Source organism: Bos indicus, chromosome 29 (genome assembly GCF_029378745.1).
Source record: "Bos indicus isolate NIAB-ARS_2022 breed Sahiwal x Tharparkar chromosome 29, NIAB-ARS_B.indTharparkar_mat_pri_1.0, whole genome shotgun sequence".
Taxonomy (NCBI): Eukaryota; Metazoa; Chordata; class Mammalia; order Artiodactyla; family Bovidae; genus Bos; species Bos indicus.
In genome coordinates, this window is record NC_091788.1 from 38,299,812 (window position 1) to 38,314,442 (window position 14,631).

Below are 14,631 nucleotides of genomic sequence, written 5' to 3' on the forward strand. Positions count from 1 at the left end.
CAGTCAATCCTGTGGCCCTGGTGGGAGTGCTGAAAGATTTAGGTGGAAGGGGAGGCTTCCCATCCTCTGGTGCAGTTCCTTGAATCCAAGTCAAGGAAAACACGATTTTGAATGTATTAACAAACATTGTTTTCTTAAAAACAAAAAACAAAAAACTAAAAACTGTTTTCTGCAGGAGTGAGAACTTTCACTGAGTTTGTTCTCTAGATTTCACTGAGGGATGTGGAAGGAATATGGAGTGGGCTGAGTCTGCAAAAATTAGGTGACCAGCTGCTGGACGACCAGGCTTATGGTAGACATTCTACACTAGATGGAAAACAAATCCAGAGAAAAAGTGTCCCTTCTGGAGTGTACATGTCAATGTATCACATTGTTTCAGAAGATCACTTAAATCGTGTTTTGGGGCAAGCAAGAAATGCATGATGGGTGGTTTGCTTTTGTCAATTCCTGTGGGTAGTTAGATGACTAAATGTCTGGTTACTCAATTGCATGGTCAGAATTATGCTTGGGAAAGAAAACAAGATGAGGCCCACACATATTTCACCATTAAACAGCAAACACAGGAAGGCTTCTAAGGCAACTGTAGGTAATTTAAACATGAGGGGCCAAATGGGGACAGATTCATTTAACAGGCTGAGATTGGACTGTACAGGTTCCCATAGTTGTTGCTATGACAAGTAGCCATCACAGCTACTTCTTGCTGTGCTGGAGATGTGGGAAACTGACAAGAGACCAAAAGCCTTTATGACTTTCCTTGCAGTGTGATTTCAGGGGAGAAGTAGTTGATAAGGAAAGGCTAACTGGTAAGGCTGAGGAAGTGAGTAATCTGAGCCAGTAATCAGTAGCTCTTTTGGGAGCCCAGAAAACAGAAGCATCAGCTCAGTCAGAGTTCTGTGTCATGGTTCAGAAATAGATGTCATTTGGCTTGAATCAATATTTAGCCTTGGGGATGGCAGCCATAATCTCTCAACAAAAGATTTCCTTCTCCCCAGGTGGGAGATTAATTCATATTTTTTCCAGACTCAGGAACCCAGAAAGCCCTCTCAAGGCCACTTGCTCTTTGTGAGTGTAAGTGAGTGTTTGCTCAGAGCAGCCTTACTGATTCCTGAACCACTCCAAGCATTTACACTGCCCGTGCCAGGCCAATCCTGTCATTTCCTCCATCAAAGACTGAGAAATACTGCCTCAGAAAGACGTCACCCAGGATCCAGGTCTCTGTAGATGTCCTCACTGTGTTCTCTTTAAAGGTGGTATAGAGGTGGCCTCTAGAATCCTGGGGGAGTCAGAGACACACACCAGTCAGCCTGAGCTCTTATGTGGGACTCCCACAAATATCCAGACCCAGCACAATTCTTGGTTTTATTTCCCTGTTTTGGTAAGTATGAGGGGATTTTCTCAGGAGCAGGGGATATGAGAGTTCATCCACAACCAAAAAGGGCCAAGACATGTAGTTTCCATGAGGAAGGGTATGGGGGAGGGGAGGACTGGGAGTTGTGGATACAGAGGAGTGATAAACAACTAAGTCCTACTGTAGAGCATAAGGAAATATATTCAATATTCAGTGATAAACCACATGAAAAAGAATAAGAAAAATAATATATAATTTTTATGTTTATAACTGAGTCACTTTGCTGTGCAGCAAAAGTTAACGCAACACTGAAGATTAGCCACACTTCAATAAAATCTTTAGAAAAGAATAAGAGTGTCCATAGTTCTCCTCACTCCCTGTTTCCTTCCTTCTGACTCCTGCTGCTTGTTTTCTCTGCAGAGAATGCCCGTTTGCCTCCTGCGTCCCCATAATCAGTACTTTATTAAAAAGAAAAAAAACCTTTATTTTGTATTGGAGTATAGCTGATTAAAAATATTCTGAGTTTCAGGAGGACAGTAAAGGGAATCACCCATACGTATGCATGAATCCTGGTCCCCAAAATACCCCTCCCATCCAGGCTGCCATATAATTGAGCAGAGTTCCCTGTGCTACACAGTAACTCGTTGCTGGTTATCCATCTTAAATAGAGCAGTGCCCACAGCACATTCTTGAAGACTTAACTTAGGAACTCTGGGAAGCCTCCTTCAGGCTGCACTCACCCTCTTTGGCCACTCCAGGCTTGGTTTGGTAACATACTCTGGTTCCCCATCCCCATCGGTCAGTCCGTAGCCCTCATCACCACTAGTAAGTCCCTCATTTCAGAGCACCTTGGGATGCCATTTGCATAGAATCCAGTGAAGTTTGCCTAGAACCAAGCAACCTTCCATATGGCTCAATGAGTTTGTGATTTTACAATTCCTGAAATTCCCTCCCTTCCTCAAAGCCTTCTTTGAATTCATCAGCCTGTTACGAACTCCCACAGGGAGCTGACATGAAGCCTCCACCCTGTGCCGGGGCTGAGCAGTCACTGTGCACTCTTTATTCACCTTAGTATCCAACATCCCCACAGAGGGGTCGGTACCCCAAATCACAAAGAGGGCACTTGGCCAGAGCAAGGGGAAGATGCAGCCGAGAACCAGGCTGACAATGTAATTTATCATCCAAACCAGGAAAACTGCAAGAGGGAAGGGAGACTGTTAATTCCTATGGTGGGAGATCACACTGAGAGTGTCCCCAGCCATTCTCCTTATCAAATGGCCTATTTCAGGAACTGCTAGAGCTGACTTTCTGTGTTCATCCATTTGAGGATTTAGATTGAACTGAAGCTCTTTGAACACTGAGGACCTGAGTGTTCCCCTCTCCTTGTGACTCCCACCATGCCAGCATGGCGTGGTGTCTCCACATTTATTTCAGGATGATCAGTGTCCCAGACAGCCCTTTACTCTCAAGTGGTTTTTTTTTTTTTTTCTTGCAGGCACTGGCCCAGCCACAGGGCTCAGCAGCATCTGCAATGGTGTGACATGGCTTGCAGAGGGCGGCCTTCTCCCAGCAGCAGGCCAAGGGTTATTTCAAGTTCCTATTTGAGAACCACCCCTCAGTCTTCTCCCCTCACCTTGAGGATGTAGGCTTGAGCTGGGACTGGGTAATTGATACCATTGATGGTGAAGATAATAGAGGGCAGGATATTGATGGCAAAACATGAAATGTACTGCTGTTAGAGAGAGAAGGAGAGAGGTTGGCCCTGGAGATCCTTCTTGTGTGTGGAGCCTGGGAGTGACCCTGGGGCATGATCCTTCACCTTGGAACTCCGTGGCATGGCGCCGATGAGCTTCTGTATGTTATTGAAAAGTCTTCTTGGGCCAAGGATCAGTGATATCCCGGTGTCCACAAGGGCCTTGCAGCCACCAGAACAAGCAATAACTTTTCTTTTCATGGAAATGCTGAGAGACAATGGAAAAAGCGGGCATCAACGTCACTCTGAGTCTCCCCAGAGCTGCCCTCTTCCCGACTGTCTCCTAAACAGCCCTTTGTCTCTTGCCCTCTTTTCCTTTGCTCCTGATACGGCACCTTCCTTGACATCCTTGAATGCAGTACTTGAATACACCGGGCTCTTCTGCACCTTGACACAAGCTGGTCTTCCTTCCTAGAGGAGTCCCCTCCCCTTTGACTAGCAAATTTCTTCTCATCTTCCAGATTCCAGCTTAACTGTCATGGTTTCAGGGAAGTCTTTCCCCTGGTGTTTATCAGTCTATTTTCTTGACAGTCCCTGTAGACCCTTCCTCATGTCTAGCATGTGCCAAAGTCACAATTCACTATGTGTGTGTCCCATTTCCTGTGCAGCTACCTTCTTAGATGTGAGGGCAAGTTTTATTCTCATTGCCTCCCTAAAGTGCCTGGCACACAGCGGATGCACAATGCTTGTCTGTTTAGTGAGTGAATGAAGACCGTGAAAATAATGAATGAGAAACATCCAGAGAGCTGTATCTGGTGGGGAACAAATAACGGGTCAATCACAGAGTGAACATGGAGATGCTCAGGGGCAGCAGATTCTCATAGTAGGGGGAGAGAGAGGCGCCTCTGGGAGAGGGTGTATCCAAGCACTGCTCCTACAACCAGCTCAGACCCTGAGACCCTGGCCAGGAAATACATGACTAGCCCACAGAAACCCCAAAGGACAGGTCACCTTTTGTCTGAGGGTATCACACAGAATCCTATCAGTTATGCCTCTTGTCCTCAGGTCACTCTGGATCCCACCTTCCTGATTCTCTGTTATAGCCCCTGCCCCACTGTGTGCCCAGGTACGTGGGGTGTCTTTTTTATTAGTTGATTTCATGTCTTAAGACTTCAGCAAATCTCTCTACAGTGCTGAGTAGTTGCTCCCTTAGGAGACCAGTTCTACCCATTTGCTCAGGACTTTCCATATTTTAAAATTCATATTTATCTGTACTGAGAACTTCCTTGGTCCCAAGTAGTCCTGGACAGTTGGTCATCTTATAACTATGTTCAGGCTGGAGAAATTCTCGCTAATCCTCTGTACACCACACTGTAGAGTCCTCTAATCATGCTCCAAGCCTCGCAGGGCAGTGGGTGCAGCCCTCTCCCAGCTGCACAGACCACTCCGGACCCTTTTAGGATCCTGGTCAGAGCCCTGGTCAGAAGGCCTGGGGTAATTATGAACCCATGAGTTGTGTGCAATCTATGTGCTTGTGTGTTTGTTTGTATATGTGTTTGTATGTGTCTCTGTGTGTGCTTGTGTGTCTCTGACTAGCTATGCATGTTTTTATGTGTCTCTGTGTATGTTTATATGTGTCTGCTTGTGTGTTTCCATGTGTCTGTGTGTCTGTCTGTGTCGTTGTGGGTGGTGTATATGTCTGTGTGACTGTGTGTCTGAGAATGCATTTGTGTGTGTCTGCCTGTGTCCATGTACAGTAGCGGGAGCATCACTTGGGTTGACCCTCAGAGGGAGAGGCTTACCTGTCCATGTGTACACTCCAGTCGCCCATTTCAATCAATGGTACCCAGTCGAGCACTCCCTGGTAGTAGGATTTATCCACCCCACCAAACATCACCTCACTACCTTTCACCCTGCATGTGTATAGAGAAGAGGTGGGGGGATCCTTGGAGGACAGTAACAGCAGCACTGTCTGAGAGCTGTGCTGGTCCACCCACCAAGGTCCTAATAAGGTCCCCATGTACAGATGCAGAAATTGAGTCTAGGAGCCATTGAGATCCAGACCAAGGTAGGTTACTGGCTGTGAGTGGCACAGAAGAGGTTAGAAGCTGAGTCACCTGGCTGGGCTCCACCCACTCTATCTTCTGAAGATGCCATGGACCTTTTGCGACCTGAGTGCTCAGATACACTCAGAGGACACGGTGCTGAAGCATAATGGCTTTTTCCTTGTCCAGCTTGTCATTTTTCAGGAAAATCAAAGCCTGGGAGTTCTAAGGGTGTGGGTTCAGGTCACCCAGAGTTGGCTGCACTGGCCTGTGACCTCTACTGGCCTGTGACCTCTACTGTTCAAAGGGCCCCACACTCAGAAGGGACCCCACCTCTGCTCTCCCTGTCTTGAAATGCCTAATATTTCTTGAACAAGGGGTCCCACATGTTTTTTTTTGTGTCCCACACTTTAATTTTCACTGGCTTCTGAAAATTGGGTAGCTGGCCCTGGGGTCCCAGTGAAATGCTAAAGATATCCACCATCCTTCTCCTTCCTTCTTTATTAAGTTCATCAGCAAATCCTACTGCCTTTTCCTCCAACATGTTTCTTGTTGCCTTCCATTAGCCTTCCTCCTCACTCATCCCCCTATACCAAGTTACTGGTCTTGAGACCTGGAGCAGGGTTGTGTTCCAATAAAACGTTATTTATAAATGCCTGTGGTGAAACCAGGTATGGCCCTTGGGCTATATTTATCCTGGGTTAGATTCTCTCTCAGGATACTTCTTTATCAAGTGTTCTATACTTTTCGTGCAACTGAAAGCATCTTACAGCTAATATGGAGAAAGGGATTGTCCATCTCAGACTTACTTGCTCAAGTAGAAGGCAAAAACAGGCTCAGAAATGGCACCTTGATTCTTCAGGTTGTTAAAGATGGGGATGGCTCCAGAGAAGGATAGTCTGGGGTAGTTCAAGCCCAAGATGCCATCAAAAGGTATACCCTCAAACCCGTATTCTGCCACGCTTAGAGCGAACGGCTGGTCAGTACTTACAAGGTCCCCAATCTGTGGGAAATAGGGGTGTTCTCACTACAGATATGTGAAAAGGGGCTAGGACTGGGCTGGGGTGCATTGCCATAAAATCCTCAGAAAAGAATTGAGGCTGGGCTGTGTCTTTGATGGACTTCAGAAGGTTAGACCAAGCTGGGAGAGAATTTGGTTTCCATTTGAGAGAGGCTATGAATTTTAAAACATCTGCCCCTCTGAAAAACACCACCTGAGTGAGTCATATTGGCCTTGTGGCTTCTGTACAGGTGGGGCAACCAAGAGTCAGGCCAGGACCCATTGGTGCCCCCTTGTGGAGAAAATGAGTCGAGAGCAAGGTAGCCTTCTCTTTGGCATCACTATGACCTAATGACAGGAATGTACTGCATTCTCTGAAAGGTACTGTGAATTCTGCATCTGTCCAGGAAGACAGAAGCTGAAAACTCAGTCTTGCTTGCAAGGATCTATGAAAATACTGCCTTGGAAATTCCCTTTTGGGGATATGTGTGTATTTGTGTGAGTGTGTATGAGAGAGAAAGAGAGAGAGGGAACTACTCAAGTACTTTAGGGAGGCAGGCCATAGGTTTTATTAGACTCTCAAAGACCCTCTAGAGTGAGAACTCATTTATCAGGCCCCCTGACATATCTGGCCTCCAGTTTCCAACTCTGGATACCTGAAGCCCTTGACTGCCCACAGGGTCCCTTGATCAGTTTTGTCCTGTCCCTAAACACCCCACAGCAACTTCAGTCTTGAAAAGCCAGCCCAGTTCCACCATTTACCACATGTGTGACCTCAGCAAGGCTCTTGCTGTCTGTACCTCAGTTTCCTCATATGTCTCATGAGCCAACCAGACCACCTGATGTGTGGGGTTGTTGCAGGATTAAACCAATTATTACCTTAAAGTGCTTGGAACAGTGACTCAGAATATGAAAGTGGGTGCTTTTCCCCCCCTCTTTTCGCTTCCAGCAAAATGAACCTTGAACTGCTCATGGTCAGAGGAGCTGCAAGTCCACACCTCAAGTCACTCTCTGGGTTAGCTAATCTGTTTGCTCATGTGTTACCACGGGCACTGCCTCCCCAGGGACAGGATCCTGTGGGTAAGATGGCCAGTATCTATGGGAGTTAGGCTAGGAAGGGTCCTGCCAGATGGTCCTGCATCTGTTTTGCAAGCAGGGGTCACTTCATAGCCAGTCCTGACTCAGCTTCTGTTTACACATTACCCGAACGGTGTCATAAGCAAGAAATCCCTTCATGCTCCCAGATCCATAGGTGATGCTGAAGGTCTTTTGGGTAGGCCGGAAGGTGGAAGACTCAAGATGTCTGAACCTAACGTGTGTAGCTGCAGACACAAGAGGTGAGTGTCATCAGGTGCCAAGGGTGGAAAACAGGGTGGCAGGGCAAGTGAAAGATGGTCCAAGAACGGGGTGTCTATACTCACAACAGGTTGGGCTGGTGCAAAAGATGGAGGGCACCCACAAGTCAGATGAGCCTGTGTCAAAGACAAACTGGAATTCCTGAAGGGGTGTTCCAATGGTGATGTTACCCTCGTAGAGCATCTACAGGGAGAAGGAGGGAGTGGATTAGTGCAGAACTGGCTGCCCTCTATTCCCACACTGCTGCCTCCCTCTGGGTGTCAAATATCTCTTGAGATCACTTTCTAACTACTGTGAAGCTCACAGCCTTTGATCACAGAGGTGCTTGCATTTGATATTTTTTTTCCTGTGCTGCATTGTATGCAGGATATTGATTCTATGACCAGGCGTTGAAGTGGTACTTCCTCCATTGGAAGCCCAGAGGCATAACCACTGGACCTCCAGGAAGCTGGACACCCAGGGAAGTCCTGGTCCCTTCATTTGAAAAGCTCTGTAGTTTCTTCAAACCCAGCCTTAGGACCCCTTTCTCCAGGAGATCCTTCTTGATTAACCCCAGCCACTCCCTGCAAACTCAGACCACATCCAATCAACATCACGCAGGTGACTCTTTCATTTGACATGTATTTACTTTTTGCCTATCTCTCAGGCTGGCATGGACATTCTTGAAGGCTAAATAAGCCCCTTTTCTAATCTAAGAACAGTAACCAGTGTTAGATTCTTATGGCCTTACACAGAATATGGGTTCAATAACTTTTTCCTGCCGTGGTTCTTGCATCTGTGGAAACTGAATTCCTCTGCCTGGGGATTCACAATTGCTTTGCAGTTGGTTCTACCTTTTGATCAGAGATGGTTCACTCTTCATCTGTAACTGAGTGACTCCCTTAGTTCAGAAGGAACTGCTGCTGCGGCTAAGTTGCTTCAGTCGTGTCCGAATCTGTGCTACCCCGTAGACAGTAGCCCACCAGGCTCCCCCATCCCTGGGATTCTCCAGTTAAGAACACTGTAGTGGGTCGTCATTGCCTTCTCCTCAGAAGGAACAATCTCCATCAAACTAATGACACATCTTTGACACAGAAATGGAAGTTTACCTGCCACCTGGTAATTTCTGGGCCCAGTCACCAAGACCAAGAGTTGAGGATGATAGTGCCTTCTCCTCTGGGTTGGGCGTCTTTTGCCCAGGGTTTCTGCCTCCTGCAGGAGCCCCAGACCCAACATCCCATGTGGCATCTCCAGATGAGCCCCAGTGCTAGGCTAGAGCACCAGGGGGCGCTGTGGAGCATCATCCTCCCAAAACACGTCCATGATGTTCCTCAGCGGGTGAATAGTTCTATTTGAGCCACGAGAAGAAATCTGGGACATTCTGTAAGCATGTTCCTTCAGGAAATTGCTCAGCATGTTTTTTTCACTGAGGGTTTTTCTCATGGTCTTCACTTTTGTTAGAGGTATTCTTTCATTGAGCATTTGACAAAGAAAACAAAGAAGCTACAATTAGCTGTCAGTGTTAAGATATAACTGTCACTGCAATGGCACTGTGTATTTTCTAATCATTTTTATGAGTCATCTTATTATCAGAATTTTATGCATATACCATGGCAAAGACATAGGTTTGCATAAAGATTTTGTTCTGTAATGTTGGGTAAGCCATATGACCATATGGGGTCTCAGTCTTCCCTCAGTAAAATGGTGGCATGTAATGATTCAAACCCTCCAAATAGGACATCTTGGGGATAAGTGAAGTGATGGATATAAGGTGTCTGATAAATAGGAAGTCTCAACAACGACAGCCACTAGCACTGCTGTTGCCATACCACTGTATCCTTCTCATAGAAGCTCAGGGAAGGAAGTAGAAGGGGGATTCCTGTTCTCTTTTACCAGGGAGAAATTGGAAATGCAAGAGGCTTGTGAATTGGCTGTGGTCACACTGCTTGTCAGATATAAAACAGTGTATAAGTAGCTCTCCCAATCTTTCCCAAGTTGAAAAAAAAGAGATAGCTGAAAAAAGAATCCATGAGATAGGGAACGAGTTAAGGAAATGTAGAGGCTCGAGAAGGAATGATGAGTCAAATGAAAAATTAAAGGAAAACAATACAGAGAAAAATACACTCAGAGACTTCCAAAGAGATGGAGAGATAAATGAGTGATACAGAGATGCAGACATAGACATATACACACTGAAGTAGAGAGGGAACAAAGAACATGCTAAATAAAAGGTAGAAAAGTGCTTTCCACAGGACCACACCTACATCTGTACTGACTGTGCACTGAACACTTGCAAGGAGTTCCAATTTCAATAGGTCATGATTTGACTGGACACCAAAAGTTGTGCAACTATATAAATCTACACCAAGACCCTGGGACCCACAGTTCCTATAGCAAGGTACTTATCTATAAGTAAGGGTTGAACTTTAAGATTGTGAGGGAAATATTCCATTCCCTTCTAAGCCTGATGAATAGAATAATCAGATGAAAAGAAAAATCACAGAAATGAATATGATGTGGCTTACAGTCTCCATACTTGCATGACTCTGCAATCTGAGAAGGCTACCAGGCCGAGGAGCACAAGCCACTTCATGCTTCTTTCCTGGCTCCGAGTACTCAGGGAAGTTCAGGTTCTTAGCATGTAGTGGTGACCTGGAGCCCCTAGTTATATATGCTCTGACCTGCCCTAGTTTAGCCCTTTAGGCCACTAATAGGTCTGAAAAAAAACACAAAGGTCTCAATAAAATCTTTACCTCCATCAGTGTCCTTGGCGAGTGGACTTTGAAGCTTCTCAGAATACGGAGAACTGAACTGTAATCTCTTCCTTGAAGCTTAGCTGGAAAATCAAACTGATCTGCATGGACGTGTACAAGATGGAAAACCTTGCCTACTTGGAGAAAAAAAAAACTGCTAAGAACATCATGAAAATGGATTCCAAGGGCCATGCTTGACATTCTTGTTTTCATGTCATCTTCAACATTCAGAAAAGGAAGATCATGGCATCTGGTCCCACTACTTCATGGGAGATAGATGGGGAAACAGTGGAAACAGTGTCAGACTTTATTTTTCTGGGCTCCAAAATCACTGCAGATGGTGACTGCAGCCATAAAATTAAAAGACGCTTATTCCTTGGAAGGAAAGTTATGACCAACCTAGATAGCATATTGAAAAGCAGAGACATTACTTTGCCAACGAAAGTTCATCTAGTCAAGGCTATGGTTTTTCCTGTGGTCATGTATGGATGTGAGAGTTGGACTGTGAAGAAGGCTGAGTGCTGAAGAATTGATGCTTTTGAACTGTGGTGTTGGAGAAGACTCTTGAGAGTCCCTTGGACTGCAAGGAGATCCAACCAGTCCGTTCTGAAGGAGATCAGCCCTGGGATTTCTTTGGAAGGAATGATGCTAAAGCTGAAACTCCAGTACTTTGGCCACCTCATGCGAAGAGTTGACTCATTGGAAAAGACTCTGATGCTGGGAGGGATTGGGGGCAGGAGAAGAGGATGACAGAGGATGAGATGGCTGGATGGCATTGCTGACTCGATGGACGTGAGTCTGAGTGAACTCTGGGAGTTGGTGATGGACAGGGAGGCCTGGTGTGCTGTGATTCTCGGGGTCGAAGAGAGTCGGACACGACTGAGCTGATCTGATCCTAGCCACTTCATGAGATAATGCATTGCTGTCTTCATTGGAGAGGAGATTGCTAGGAGGATAAGTTGTCAAATGGCAAAGTGAAGACATCAGGGACAGCCCAGGAACATACAACTGGTTTTAGTTAGTGGGTCTAATGGCAGACATCAGGGGCATCTATGATGCCAGTTTGCATCAAAGATTTAGGGCAGAGCAGTATTTCAATTGCATGGTTTCAGTATTGGAAGAAATGTCATATGCATCCACAAGATATTTTATATCATCCAACAAGTGTACAAGGAAAAAGTGTGTGCTTGGTTCTGGGTTAAAGGCTTCAAAGTGAAAGTTGATCAAGACAAAAGTAGTCTTTATCTTAAGAGAGCTAGCAGTCTAGTTCTCACAAACTCATGTCCCCAGGAGGCAGGAGATATGATACCAGGACTAGGTTGCCATGTTGGGCCCTGGGCAGCACAGGCCTTACCACCGGGAGCAGCCTTTCCTCCACTTCACTCATGCTGGAAAGCAACCCAGTTGGCCATGTTTTCAAGAGAATCAAAAGTTTGGATATTTATGTACAATCTACTGACTTTAATGTTAGCAACTAATTTTTTTTCCCCAAAGAACTGTGGGAACGAAAACTCCACAGTGATGTGCTGGAATCAGCCTTCAGTCTCTGTAAGTTTTTATTTCTCCCCTAAAGTTGGCAGTGCAGTGGGGACAGAGAGGAATTTGATTCATGTCGGTTGATTTAAAAAGAGACTGGATGCATACTGAACATGTGTGTTTCCTTTCTATTTATAAAGAAAGATCACTGGGGACAACAAACCAACGAATTTAACTGCTGAAAATAAATGGATATACTTCTGATATAATTTCCCCATAGGGTCTATCCCATGAAAAATTTTGTCTGCCACACAAAACATACAAAGAAAAAAAAATTGTGAAATGTCTTCCCAATCAAAGAAGACAAAACAAATGTGGCAGCCAAGTAAAGACAATGGTGTTTAATGACTCATCCAGGATTCCCAGGGCCTAATCCTGCATGAGATCTATCACTGACTATCCCTTGAATACAACAGGAGCCTCTCCTAGTCACCAGATGTGTGTAGATCGGACACTGTGTCATAACACTTATTTTTGCGCATTGTTTAAATTCAGTTTTCATGGCTAAATCCCAACAGGGGGAATATGACATCCCTGACAAATGACACATATATATGCCCTTTAAACTATGGCGTTGGATAAGACTCTTGAGAGTCCCTTGTACTGCAAGGGGATAAAACAAGTCCATCCTAAAAAAAAATCAGTCCTGAATATTCACTGGAAGGACTGATGCTGAAGTTGAAGCTCCAATTATTTGCCCACATGATGGGAAGAACTGACTCATTGGAAAAGACCCTGATATTAGGAAAGATTTAAGGCAGGAAGAGAAGGGGAAGACAGGATGAGATGATTGGAAGGCATCACCAAGTCGATGGACATGAGCTTGGGTAAGCTTCGAGAGTTGGTGATGGATAGGGAAGCCTGGCATGCTGCAGTCCATGGCATTGCAAAGAGATGGACACGACTGAAGGACTGAACTGAACTCAACAAATTGAGAACAAAGACTGATAAATCTAATTGCATCAAGTTGATGACTAGCTGCCCATAACAACACATTACTTAAGTGGCTTTAAAATTCAGAATTATGACTACATTCAGAGTGGAATATCTTCTAAGGAAAAACAAAAATACTGCCCATCAAAAACAAAACCAAAGAAAATCAAAAGAAATAAGGAAAGAAATCTCAAACTATATTCAACAAATTATTGATCCTCATATTGCTTGTTATTGTGACAGAATCATATATATGTTAATAGGAAAAGCAAGACAATAATTAAAACTAATGTTCTGAAGTAAGCCTTTCAGTGGCTAGAAAAAGAGGTTCACTAATAACATGAAGAACTTTAATTAAAACCCTGCTGTCTTAAGTCTTGGACTGAAATCATAGGTTTGTACCAACTAATTATTTTCCTTTTTATTTTATTTTTTAAAGGAAAATGTGTCCTTCCTACTCTGACCCATGTAAGCCTACAGGCAATGACAACTTGATAACAGTGACTATTCTGAGGTCTAACATGTAGCTTCTAAACACATTTCCCATCAGATGATGCATGGATGCTTAGAGATGTCTGATTTCAGGACTGGGTAAAGAAATGCGCAAAATAATCTTGGGAACCTTGAAGGACCAGAAAGCTGAGGGATTTCAAAGACCAATGGGGACTGGACAGAATGTATAGGAATCCAAATGAAAAGGCCAAACATCTACCAGTTTGTTGGGCAGAATGATGTTTCTGCTTCTCAACACACTGTTTATGTTTCTCATAGCTTTCCTGCCAAAAAGCAAACGCTTTCTCATTTCATGGCTGCAGTCACCATCAGCAGTGGTTTTAGAGGCTAAGGTGAAAAATCTATCACTGCTTCCACATTTTCTCCTTCTATTTTCCATGAAGGATGGGGCTGGATCCCATGATCTTAGTTTTTTAATATTTAATTTTAAGCTGGCCAAATGTGTCCAAATGTTAATAGGCAACATCTAATTTGTCACTGTGATAGGTTGCTAGGGCACCAACTCACCATTCTGAGCACTGAGAAAGGAAAATAATCATCAATATTTATACTATTTTTGCTTCTATTAAGCATAGGTTATGTAACTATAAATGGTTCCAGGGAAACAAGCTAGACTGTCCCTTCTGGGGGTGATGAGAGGGTGATGGGGAGCAGCTATAATATAGATGAAGCTCACTCACTGGCCTGCAGCTCACCTGCTGCTGTGGAGGTCTGGTTCTAATAGACCAAGGACCACTGGTCCTGACCCACTGTGCTGGTATTGTGGACTTCTGCTCTAAACTCAATAGTGGGACATTCTGTAAGACAAACCACCTGCTTCCTCCCAGTTTCTGAACAAATAAATGGCATTTATTGGGAGAGGAACAGTTATTTCATCTTAAAGGAGAACAACCAAGTGCAACATATGACTACATTCTCTCAATAAACTGTGAAAAGACATCTGTTTTTTGAGAATAAGGGAAATTTGCACATGGACTGGATATTAAATGTTAATTTTATTGGGAACAAAGAGCATTTTTTTACATCCCATTGAGTTCAGTTCAGATCAGTCACTCAGTCGTGTCTGACTTTGCAACCCCATGAATCACAGCACGCCAGGCCTCCCCGTCCATCACCAACTCCCGGAGTTCACTCAAACTCACGTCCATCAAGTCAGTGGTGCCATCCAGCCATTTCATCCTCTGCTGTCCCCTTTTCCTCCTGCCCCCAATCCCTCCCAGCATCAGAGTATTTTCCAATGAGTCAACTCTTTGCATGAGGTGGCCAAAGTACTGGAGTTTCAGCTTTAGCATTATTCCTTCCAAAGAACACCCAGGGCTGATCTCCTTTAGAATGGACTGGTTGGATCTCCTTGCAGTCCAAGGGACTCTCAAGAGTCTTCTCCAACACCACAGTTCAAAAGCATCAATTCTTCGGTGCTCAGCTTTCTTCACAGTCCAACTCTCACATCCATACATGACCACAGGAAAAACCAT

At 44.7% G+C, this 14,631-nt stretch overlaps 1 protein-coding gene across 1 annotated transcript; it reads right to left on the bottom strand.

The window, feature by feature from the left end:
• Window positions 1-1,123: 1,123 nt before the first annotated feature.
• Window positions 1,124-10,014, bottom strand: LOC109554180 (pregnancy-associated glycoprotein 1-like). The gene is made up of 9 exons (XM_019954484.2): window positions 9,962-10,014; window positions 8,739-8,889; window positions 7,508-7,625; window positions 7,290-7,408; window positions 5,896-6,089; window positions 4,844-4,954; window positions 3,168-3,309; window positions 2,982-3,080; window positions 1,124-1,273 (listed from the first exon to the last, which is right to left on the bottom strand). The coding sequence occupies exons 1-9, from the start codon at window positions 10,012-10,014 to the stop codon at window positions 1,124-1,126; spliced, it is 1,137 nt and encodes a 378-aa protein (XP_019810043.2).
• Between the last annotated feature and the right edge of the window lie 4,617 nt (window positions 10,015-14,631).

What these genes read in the sequence shown, in the direction of transcription:
- LOC109554180 (XM_019954484.2), bottom strand. Translation starts at nt 10,014, where the DNA reads ATGAAGTGGCTTGTGCTCCTCGGCCTGGTAGCCTTCTCAGATTGCAGA. An exon ending in TTCTCAGATTGCAGAGTCAT is followed by an intron (nt 8,890 to 9,961) that starts GCAAGTATGGAG and finishes GCTCAATGAAAG; the next exon opens with AATACCTCTAACAAAAGTGA. An exon ending in TGGAGTGTACACATGGACAG is followed by an intron (nt 3,310 to 4,843) that starts GTAAGCCTCTCC and finishes ATTGTCTCTCAG; the next exon opens with CATTTCCATGAAAAGAAAAG.